Here is a 12,145-nt window from a genome sequence, read left to right as displayed (position 1 = left end):
ACATAGCTCATCCAATTGCATGTGCACGACTGCAGATGTCAACATCAACAAAATGACAATAGCCAATGAAGAAATAATATTCATGTGCCCAGTACATCTCATTATCTTTATTGGCCAATGGTCAGACTGTCACGACAAAGAACTTGCTCGGCTTTTTAAACCGTTCGGCGCTGGCTGTGTCTATCTCGTGGTGTTGTGGCCACCACGAAAATTACATACACATTATATATATATATATATATATATATATATATATATATATTCAACTACATTATGACACGAATACAGCCATTAATTGCATATACTGTATGTATAGGGAACGCAATGAAAAGCAGCTGACTCAAGCCCGCCCTCATAATTCAGCGGCCATAATCTCATATTTATTCTTTTAGAACAAAACACAACCAGGTTCATCAACATCTGACCAAGAATATGTGACCGCAGCAATAAAGGACCAGGTCGGTAAAAATGAATGAGGTTGAAAATAAGTTGCAGCAATTATGAGTGTTATTGATGGAATAGTTTTAAATACCAATAAATCATGCAAAATATAATATATACTTGGGGAAACGTGTTAGACTCCATTACAATGTACACTACCGGAACACCTACATTTTTCCAGTTTTCATTGAAATTTATGCAGGTTAATCTCTTAATGTTTAATGTACTCTGAAATTAAAGCATAGAACAAATAAACAACTGGAGATAAAAAATAAATCATAACATCGTTTTAACAAAATGTAACCCCTTAAGCTGACAAACCCCTCTGGTACTCTTAAAAGGGCACCAAATCTGTGTGCTTCTCTTTAATCCCATGTGCACTCTCCACTGTTGTGTTGATTGCCAAGTGTTTGGTATCCCATAAGTGGAGACCTCTCAGCTTTGATGTGAAGCATTCTCTGATGTGAAACATTTGTTTTTTTGTGGGGGGATACTTGGTCTGAGTAGCAATACAAAATCTCAGAAAATATTGACAACTATGACGTATTCTGGAACCAGAGAGTCTACTGATCAAAACAAGGCCATCCATGTTTTTGTAGAAGCAACACACACCCATAGAGAGCTCAAAATGTCAAGATGGAAAACTGTTTACAGTGTACTAATACACAGCGATTTGACATAATTGGATCTGAACTTCTCTGTGTTTGATAGAACATCAAATAATACATACTGGAATAATCATTAGGTTGTTGATCAAAACAAGCCTACTTGTAAAGAAATCTGATTGAAACTGAGTGATCTGTGACCATCTGAATATGAGACCCCCCCAGAGCAGACTGTGTGTTTAGCCCCCAGGCTAAAATGGGGGTGTTCTAAAACTTTTGACCGGTAGTGAATACAAAGGTTAGATTGTTTCAAGCAATTTTATTGTATTGTATGGCAGTTATGTCAAACATAAAAAGGATTTAACATATTTTCTGATGTGTTCACTTCAGTTACACGTTGAGTGTTTTTTTGTCTATGTATTGACATGACATGGATTTTGTTGGTTTAGAAGAACATTGATCTTGACTTTAATCTCTTATATGGATTCAGGTTGTGGTTACTGTGTGTACTGTACTACAGTAATGAGTAATTGTTGCAGAGTAATAATAGCATTTATTTGACCATCACCAGAGTGCTCATGTGTGGCTATGCGGTGAAGAAAATGAAAATGTGTGGTGAATAATAAGATTAAGAAAATGCTTAATTTTTATTTGTTGATTACAATATTGGTCAGAGAATAAAAAGGGTACTGCTTTTTTGTCTTCAGGCCCCCAAAGATGTAGATGGAAGATTTGTGATATAGTGGAACAGAAGGCCAGTAGAACTGCACGGTTTTGAGGCCAATTAGTCATTACAAAGGCAGCTGCTGACAGAGTGGGGAAGAGGAATATTGCTACAGGTAAAGCTTCTGTTTTGGAAGAAAGAGTTTTTATTTTGGGCTACTGAGACTACAATTATTTGTTTAATTACTCCAATTGAATGTAATTTTACTGGAGTTCTAGGTCTGTCTCACTTTTATCCAGGCCACAGATCATCTGTTCACATCTTAGGCCAATAATACTTTCAGTAATGTATTAAACTGTAGTGAAACATTTTTAAATAATTAACTGGAACGGTTATCTCTCCTTATTTCATAGATATCCAGTTTATGTAAACAAAGCTACTAGATTTCATTTCTTTGTTGAATCGTCACGTGATACAAGCATCAAGAGGTTTCGCATGAGATGCATTATGGAAGGTTTCTTGGATGTGCGATTAACTCAGGCAACAGAACATTCTGACCAAGAAACCAGCGACATATCAGTGTGACCTGCTTCTTTCATTGCCATGGCTCTTTGAGATGTTTTCTGTTTTAATAGCACGGCTTCGTTTCCTTGACGTACCCTGTGTTCCAACCCTCTTATTTTGTTGTGCAGAGCACGAAGATAATCTGTTTTTGCATTCTCCCCGTAAAGATAGTTACTAACAATATTTGCTTCATGTGCCTGTCCAGGAGTGATAAAGCAAGATTTTGGTGTCGTGCCCATGTGGAGATTATGTTCCCAGAACTCCCATGGAACAGTCCATGAGAGTTAAACTGTGAAAGCTCAAAGTGAGTTTTAATAAGTAAAAACAGAGGAAAAATAACCTACAATTTTGTAAGAAAAAAAGACTATTATCATCTTATGGATGTGGATGGTGTTTTAAAATATACAGAATAATGATTACAAAGCTTTCATTGTTATCTTTGGCTGTTTATTAACTTTAACACGGAGAACAACAAGTTGGCTTGCTTTCAGTTTTATTAGAACAATACAGGTCTGAGAAAGACATTAAGTTCTTTGATGAATGGAAGGTTCATGAACTTTCTGACCCATAAACTTTAAGTACATATATTCTCAGTGGCAAAATGTCTGTTTGTTATTGAGTATTGTTAGCTATGTATTGTACAGTGAAGCCTCTGCCTTTTCATGCAAGACTGTCAATAGTGAAATATGTATTCTGGAAGATAATGTACACATACGTTCTGGTCCTTTTATAATCTCACCTAATAGAAAAAGACAATTCAGTAAAAACAATTATATCAGGCATTTCTGAAGAGCAATCTCCTTCTTGATTGCATTACTGGAGTTTGTTGAACAGTAGCATAGGGACAGTCACATACTGGTTCTTTCAATCGAAATCATTTCTTGAACACAGTCTAGTCCTTAATTATATCAATTAATTCACCCAGTCCAGAAGCAAGCACTTTTTTGTGAGGACATCCTCTGTAAAAGTCTGTGATCTGCAATAGATGCCCTCGCGAAATGAATCCTGTAGTATTGCCTAGGATCCTACAGCACAGGTTGGCCTTGGAGATCTGTGGGACTTTCTGGGTTCTGTAATATTGTAGCCCTTAAGTAATCAATTGACACATTAATTGAGCTGGTAAAAATCTTCATTCACTGCAGGTAGGCAGGTAGTTAGTGTTCTCTATAAAAGCAGCAGACTTATGGCTCTCTATAGCAGGGGTTGGCCTGTAGAGGTCTATGGTTAAGGCTATTGGATTGTCTAGTGTCCTTCATCATGCCAAAGGAGACATTGTTTGTTAAAAGGGGATTAGGAATACAAATAACCTCTTGCCATAAATTGACCAAAACACTGGTATATTATATTAATTATATTACACAGAATTAATTCACATAGTTTGTAGTGACCTTTCTACAAGCATGCCAACCACTTTAGACATTTTGAGATTCTGCTGCCTGGTATTTAACTGGAGAAATGTCAAGTCTACTCAAGGCAGCATAACTCTAAAGGAATGTGTACACAGCATTCTACCAGCTATCATATGGCATTGAGTAGAGTCAATAGGACTGGTCATGTCTGTCAAGTTAAATTAGCTATTTATGTATGTATGTTCAGGGTTTTTCAGATTGTAGGTGTTTGTTGTTTCAATTGACTATAAATATAATTTTGCAGGGGGGGAGGGGTATACTTAAAGTATAAGGTATAGGCTACTTATTAGTTTTATTGTTTTGCTACTAAACTAATTTTAATGTATTGTTTACCTCATACATTTATTAAATTGCAACTGATTCAAATGAGAAATGTTGAGAAACTCAAATGTAATTAATTGAATTCAAGACTCTTCCCATTAATAGTATTAAAGCTACTCACAAATCGGTCATATCAGATAACAGCATAACAATTTTCCAGCTCATAATTAAATATGCACGTTACTTGAAAGTTTTCATCCTTTGATTTACATATTCCAGGAATTTCCTTTGCAGTACTTCACTGTGTAGTATTTTTAGTGGAATTTTCCAAATTATCCATCCCTGTGTGGAAAAAAAATATTATAAAATATATATGGTATTTTCTCACCAAGTGTATTTTGGCCAATTATTTATGGTAAATTACATCAGCTCTTGATTTTTAAACTTAACACCTACAAATGGCCTACATGTTTTTATTTTTCTTGGAAAAGCAATAATAATAATAATAATAATATTATTATTATTATTATTATTATTATTATTATTATTATTATTATTATTAATATATATTTATAAAACCGTAAGCATTCTGTCAAAACCTATTTTTCATAATGAGGACAATACACAAATAAATGGGGAAGTCAGTGTCACATAAAACTTTCAGGATGTTAATTTAAAACACCTTTTACTTGGATTTTTTATTTAATTTTATTATACTGCCTGAACTTTTGCTTTACACAAGAAATTGAACATTAAATAAGGGAGTTCTTTATTTACCAGGATTGCATGTGGAATACATCCATAGGTTTGGTCTCCAACCATAATATTCTCCAAAGACACTTTCACAAATTCCCCTGCTGTTTTGGTAACAAAATTAGGCTTCTGGTAGTTAGTCATGGGAGTGGAAACGCCAAAGGGAGTAAGACACTGAAAATAAATTCACCAAAAATATGAATACAGTAGGATGTGGCCTCTGACAATAAGATACACTGATTGTAGCTGCACCATAATATTGAAGAAAACTCCAGCAGAACTCTCTTTGATACCTTGATATCAACACATCTATCAAATGAAATAATTAATTAGCTAAACTGTTGCTTTACCTAAGGTTATTAATACAGTCAATGTTACCTGAATGATAATTCCTTTTGATTTATATTCCGCTTGAAGCCCTCTTGAAAATCTTTCAACAAAACCCTTGTCATTTAAAAGAAAACAAAAACAATTAGACATCAAAATAAAACTTTTTTTTTTTCACAAACACTTTTAATAAGTAACCATGTTTCTAAAACATATACTCACATGTGTAAAGTGCCTAATAATGTGTAATGATTTATGTTTCAATAATAGTAATGATAGAGACTTTTGAAATTAATAAGACCTTTATGAGTCCCTGGCCCTCCTTAAAGACTGAGGCTGGGTTAATTCAGGTGATTACATTTGTTTATTAGATCTAAATACAGATGGGACCAAGATAGAAGACCCAAATAAACTGATAGTAAAAGTAGAATATAAACATTGCATTCAATATGAAATAATGCGACGCTTACCTTTGATGCTGAATAAATAGTGAATAATGGACAAGGTGTATATGCCAGGCCAGATGAAAGGTTAAGTATTAGTCCCTTTTGCCTGAAAATACAAACCAAAACTAAATCTGTGCCATCTTTTGAATGATTCAGACTTAATAGGCATAGAATAATGTCAAAGTGATGTAACTGTTTAAACAAAAAACCACAAACACTGCACATTCAGACATATAATCTCTTCCCAAATGATTTACTTTAAATATGAGATGATATAAAAGCTCAAATGGGGAATGAGGCTTTGCTGGGCAGTCAAACATTTAAAAAATGTTTTTAAACTGATGCCAGCTTATGGCAGGACTTTTCTGTTCTACTAGCAACCATTCTTACATTGTACTTCAATTATGAATTGTATTAAGGGTTACATATCTCTGCGTTTATCCCATTTTGTTCATGGGCAACATTACACATAAGAGTATCCCATAGGCTCGAGAAAGATAATACATAAACATACCTCTTTTCCATTCCTGGCAAGATCATTTTGCACATCTGTTTTAGGGAGTTTAAAGTATATTTAATCGGAAGCAATGTTTAATAAATTAACTTTGTAATCCTAAGAACTGGTAAGAAGCTGCTATAAAATGTGATTCAACATCAGAGTTTCTCTTGCACCCACCCAATTTTCCCTCTGTAAGTACAACAGAAAGCTCCCCTTCAGTACTAGCCAAGTGCACAGTAAATGTTGAATGTTCATGCTGCTAAATTACAGATGGAGATGGTAGGGGTTCCTGACATATGTAATAATCTTCACAAAAGTAATGGCAGGTTTGGGATTTCAGGGTGAGTACAGCTCAAACATATGTATATAAAGTAAACAAAATCCAAAATTACAATTTCCATACAAATCATAGGTAATTATTTGACTAGCCACCATATGATCTTTTCAGTAATCATCTGTTAGGCCACACATTCTATAATACAAATAGTTATGAAGCTATGATTATAGCCATGAAATTGCAATTATATAAAAACTACTTTTCAAACTAGTTGACTTTTAAAAGCAAAGAGTGCATTGCATTGCATTTACAACATGGTTTATTTCCCACTAATTCAGCATGTGCATAAGCACAGCTGCAAGTTAAATTAACTCCACACAACTGGAATTTTATTTAAAAGACACTACCAACTCTTTGCGAATTCATTTAATTTTAATTTGAAAAATAAATTGTTCCTTGGTATAAGTACATTCCTTGTCACTAGGTTAATAATTATTAAATTGTTACTTTACACTTCTTACCTTAACTGGAGACTTCATATTGCAGTTGATAACATTTGTTATACTCTAAAATGACAAATGGAAATAAGCTTCACTTTTATAATCACTGTAATTTATTTTTATTTTCGTCCGAGTTCAACCTTTGTGTTATTAAAATATACAAGAATATGATCAGTTAAATATGTTTATTTTTTGAATTTTTAAAATCTTTACTACTTTCCAAGACTTTTAGGGTCACTCTCCTGACTTCCAGAGCACTAAAATACATACATTATCTAACCATATATAATGTATTGCTTAATGGATTATGTATAATACTAATTGAATAATTGATATTTAATTGAATATTTTAAGTTAAAAAAAAAATATATATATATATATACACATACACATACACATACACATACACATACACATACACATAGCTTTCTACCTGCCCTACAATCATAACTAAAAAGAGAATATATTAATTGCCCCTTACCGTGTCAATGTTTTCAGTATCAAGAAAACGGCACGGTAGAGTACTACTCAGTATTCCTACATTGTTAACTAAGAAACAATAACAAGAAATTGATATGATTACACATTCAGTAACTCAACAAGGGGCCTTTTCCTGTAATGTGAAAATGCACAAGACCATTAATCTCTGATTGCTGTAAGAAAGGGCTGCTGGAAGGAGTGGTAGGGATGGGGGACAGGGGACGCAGTGGCAGCTCCCAAGTGGCAGAGTGGTTAAAGTCTCCGCCTGGAGTGCAAGCAATGGTATTACAGCAGGCAGGAGTCAGCTGGTTTCCAATCCTGCCTGTGCTGCTTTCAGTCTTCTCCGGGAGAGGGAGGATGACAACTGGATGGGGATAGCCCAGCTCTCCATAGTCCAGCACCCCTGTGGCTTGTCAGGCCCCTGCAGGTTCAGGGTGTCAAACTGTTCTGTCTACATCAGAGATTTATTTTCTTCTATATGCCATCCATAGGAGGAGTTTTTGTTTCTCTCCTCTGTGCCAAATGGTTTATTTAATGTTGGTTTACCTTATTTAAATTAATTTAAACTGTTAAAGGTCTAGTTGTATTTTATTGTATGTTTGTTGTAGTATGGTTATATCTCTCTGTAAAGCACACTGTGGATACCCCTGCGAAGGATGCAATACAATTAAAAATTGATTGATTGATGTCATAGATGGGCAGTTGGTATTCTGGGTTTTCAGTGTGAAAAACAGTACATGGCTTTGTAGTTTTACACACACATACATATGCATTACAGATTAGCTGCTCATATGTACATAGGCTTGTATCCACAGAATACAACAGAAACTACTGGTTTCCTGTCATTCACAAATTGCTTTGGGACTTTCCTTAGTTGATTTTTCTTCTTTATTTCCATTTACCTCAGGTTGACGTTACCACACTAAAAGTATCAATGAAGACATTTAATAAAGTGACATTTTAGAGAATAATATTAAAGTCAGCAGTATTATGTATAACAAAATATTTTTGAATAAAATTCAGCATACCTAAAATGCCAACATTTAGCCCCTGAATATTTTCTTCTATGCGTTTGTAGATGTCGTCTTTAGTGAAGTCTGCGGCAATTACTTTCACTTGCTGTCCCGTGGTCTCTTCTAGAAAAGATTAACAAAACAAATGTAAGAACAACTATGAATTAAATATTGGTGTAATGTTTATGGTAGGATCTCTATCAAAACAATAATCAATACCACCTAAAGAAATTATAAAATAAACAAATACCATTAACTTATTAACAGTTTTTTTCATTGCTTTGCCAAATTATTGCATTCTACAGCATGAGTTTGAATGATTTACAATGATTTGATAAAATACACCAAAGTGTTTTGATATGAACTACAGTAGATTTCATAGTATACCTCAGTTTTCCTCTATTGTATAACTCCCTGAAAGTGGTGCATCATGTGATTAGGGAGCCCTTTAAAACTGGCACTGAGGTGCAATCAAAACTTTAATTCTTACCTATTTCTTTGGCAACCTTCTTCAGTTTTTCAAGAGTCCTGCTGATGATCACAATATTCATCCCATGTTTAGCCAGCTGTAGCAGTATTGGAATAAATTACATGTTAGGCATGTCACAAGTATAAACAGTAATGTCTGGTAAGGATCATTACACAGCACTTGAATTACATCTTAATATTATGGCATTGTTTTATCAGTGAAAATCCCATGTGCCATTCAGAATATTTTCCTCTAATGTTGATCTAAAACAATAGAAACAGTGTTCAAGAGCTTTGCAGAAGTTTAAAATTGTACTTTTCCCCAGTTTTTCACCAAGGGAGCGTTCTTATCTGTCACTTATCTTATCTGTAATAGAGGAGGACATTGCACTGGACTTTGACCCTCTACCTGCTGCCTCTGAAATACATCTTAGGAGAGATCATATTATAATATAATATAATATAATATAAAATCTACTCACAACAATCAAATTAACATCTAGACCTGAAACCCAAGATCTAGCCTTTCCAGGTTGAGTGTGGATTTCAAGCATGGGTGAATTTCTGAAGCTAAACTCCTTTAGAACTGAAGTTTTTCTCACAGGCACTCAGCGTATTCTGAGAGTCGGCTGCTTCTATTGCCATCTCAATAGAAAAGAAATAGAAAAACATTCCCTTTTCCTATTATGACAGGAGACTTCAAGTAATCTTGATCATTTTTGGTTGTATGCATTTTTAATGATGGGGGTGAGATCAAACCTTTTTTAACTGAACAACACAACGAATACAGTCCCTGACTGATACTTTACCAAAGGACCAGAGATTTGGTTACATTTGCTGTGCTACACAATATTACATATTACATATTATACTTTCTTCTGCAGTAAGTTTCTTAATTGTTCTGGTTAAAGGTATTTTATTTTTGCTTTAGGTGCCCTCGGTACTCACAGACTATTTAAATATCTTTGAGAATTATGTGCTGTGTGCTCTTCACACATCCAGTGGCATAACATTAAAAAGGTCATTAATCGTAATACGATATGTCTATACTGTGCTGATGTCCATCAGGTTTTGTAAGTGATGCCAATGGATGGCTCAGCTGTGTGGAGCAGGCCGTTTTATGAACTGGACCACTGCAGAAAAATAGGATTTTCTTCAGTTCAGGATTACTAAGCTTTGCTCTTTTTTACATTGCTAACAATCTTTGACTAATCTGAACATATATAAAAAGTGATTCTTTAAATTATACCAGCCATATGTATGTGATGCAAATATTTTCAGAGTTATGGGTTTTTGAAATTGGGCCAGTCCTTATAGGAGGAAATTCCCATTTTTAGAGTTTAAGAGGTTAATATTATAATCCTTAAACTGGTTGAGATCTAGATTTGTGATTAGAAACCATTCAGAGAATCGACTGAATGTTTTGGCTATGCATGTGTTCAAGTGTTGAATTTGCATATTAAAATGTAATAGCACATAGTTGTAGAAAACAGTGGAAGAAACAACCTATAGCCACAGCCAAGGCAGACAGTTGGAATTCTCACAATTCCACAATTAGCTTTCAGCACATGCTAGCACAGGACCAAACCAGTCTAATTTAAGAATGGTGTATTCATCTGTGAAATTGATTATTCTGAAAATGTATAAACAACATTCAGTTCTTGGATCATGTTGTATTATGTAATTTAATGGATACACACAATTTTTGCAGATGTATTTGTATGTGGCAGAATTTCAGAACAGTTCATGAATTTTACAAGCCTACTTAGTTACCTCAAATGCATATGCCTTCCCAATCCCATCCGATCCCCCAGTGATAACTATGGAATGAAAGGGAGAGTGTCATAAAACAATTTATAAATAGAACTCAGACAGATTAGGTTTAGATTAGATAGTGGTTTTACAAGCCTACTTAGTAACCTCAATTTTATATAATTTAATTATATATTTGTGACACTGTGTAGAGCTGGACACAGCATCCAGCTGTGGCAGGGATGTGGGGAAATAAGGGCTTTTGTTTCTATACATTGCATGGGTGCTGAAAACAAAATAAATCCTAGCTCCTCTTGAGCTTAAATGGACACATATGGGTCCCTCTCTAAATATAGAATATGAAGATACAAGAGACAAAACACTAACAAACAATTAATTCCGTATTCCAAATCTGCAGTCAATGTCCATTAATACAATCCATTACCCTCCATCTCAAACTTGGTCTGGCTCTCCTCCCTGTCTCTGCACCCCAGGAAGCCTAGCACTTCCCGTTTTAATCGAGGGGGTGCCCGTCACGGAGGGAACGGTGGTCAGGTGTTCCCCCGGGTAATTTTCCACTCCAGGTGTCTGGGGAGGTGCAGGGCAATTCAAGGCAGTCCCTCACTGCAACACCCAGCATGTCTTCACAATATACAGTATACAGAATACTCTCAAAAGTATTCACCCCCCAAAAATTTCCATAATGTCAAAGTGAAAAATATAATCTGCAAGTTGTTCTAATATAATATGTTGTAATGAAATAATTACAAATACAAAACAGAAAATAATTGAATGCATAAGTAATTACTCCCTTTGCTATGACACTGCAATTAACACTGATTGAGCAGTGGTGAAACCAATTGTCGTTAGAAGTCACAATTAGTTGAAGGGAGTCCACCTCTATGCAATTAAGGTATGTCGCATGATTTCAGGTTAAATACATCGGTGTCTGGGAGGTCCCACAGTTAGTCAGTACAGTTCCTAACAAAAACTACATCATCATTATTATTATTATTTTTATTTCTTGGCAGACACCCTTATCCAGGGCAACTTACAAAATAAGCACAATACAAAGTGCAAGAATACAGAATCATGAAGATGAAGGAACATTCAAAGCAAATCTGGAATAAGGTTCTTCAAAAGTACCAGTCAGGTAGGATATAAGAACATTTCCAAGGCATTGAATATCTCCCGGAGCACAGTAAAGTCCATTATTAAGAAATGGAGAGAATATGGCTGTGATCTGCCTAGATCAGGCTATCCTCAAAAAAAAAAGGGCACTGTCAGGGAGGCCACCAAGAGGCCTATGGCAACTCTAAATGAGTTAGTCTTCCACAGCTGAGCTGGGAGACACTGTGCATACTGCAGCAATAGCCTGGGTGCTTCACAAAAGTGGCCTTTATGGGAGAGTGGCAAAACGAAAGCCATTGTTGAAAAAAACTCACATCAAATCTCAGCTAGTTTGCCAGAAGGCATGTGGGAGACTCTGAGACCAAGTGGAGGATTCTATGGTCTGATGAGACCAAAATAGAGCCTTTTGGCCTCAACGCTAAGCGCTATGTTTGGGGCAAACCTAACACCATACATCATCTTGAGAACACCATCCTTACCGTGAAGCATGGCGGTGGCAGCATCATGCTATGGGGATGCTTCTCTGTGTCAGGGCTTGGAAACTTTGTAAAGTTA

The 12,145-nt window shown here is 35.2% G+C and overlaps 1 protein-coding gene across 1 annotated transcript; it reads right to left on the bottom strand.

Moving 5' to 3' along the window:
- Window positions 1-2,699: 2,699 nt before the first annotated feature.
- LOC136730401 (17-beta-hydroxysteroid dehydrogenase type 3) lies at window positions 2,700-12,073 on the bottom strand. Its single transcript, XM_066697591.1, has 11 exons — window positions 10,905-12,073; window positions 10,481-10,527; window positions 8,730-8,805; window positions 8,255-8,362; window positions 7,228-7,295; window positions 6,768-6,812; window positions 5,985-6,019; window positions 5,495-5,576; window positions 5,076-5,141; window positions 4,722-4,871; window positions 2,700-4,286 (listed from the first exon to the last, which is right to left on the bottom strand). The coding sequence occupies exons 1-11, from the start codon at window positions 10,909-10,911 to the stop codon at window positions 4,185-4,187; spliced, it is 786 nt and encodes a 261-aa protein (XP_066553688.1). The 5' UTR covers window positions 10,912-12,073; the 3' UTR covers window positions 2,700-4,184.
- Window positions 12,074-12,145: the final 72 nt, after the last annotated feature.

Source organism: Amia ocellicauda, unplaced genomic scaffold (genome assembly GCF_036373705.1).
Source record: "Amia ocellicauda isolate fAmiCal2 unplaced genomic scaffold, fAmiCal2.hap1 HAP1_SCAFFOLD_312, whole genome shotgun sequence".
In the NCBI taxonomy this organism is placed as follows: domain Eukaryota; kingdom Metazoa; phylum Chordata; class Actinopteri; order Amiiformes; family Amiidae; genus Amia; species Amia ocellicauda.
This window is presented reverse-complemented; position numbering and strand designations above follow the sequence as displayed.

Coding starts and splice junctions, on each gene's coding strand:
- LOC136730401 (XM_066697591.1), bottom strand. Junction 8,363..8,729: donor GAAGGTTGCCAAAGAAATAG/GTAAGAATTAAA, acceptor AATCTTTTCTAG/AAGAGACCACGGGACAGCAA. Junction 6,020..6,767: donor ATATGAAGTCTCCAGTTAAG/GTAAGAAGTGTA, acceptor TCCCTAAAACAG/ATGTGCAAAATGATCTTGCC.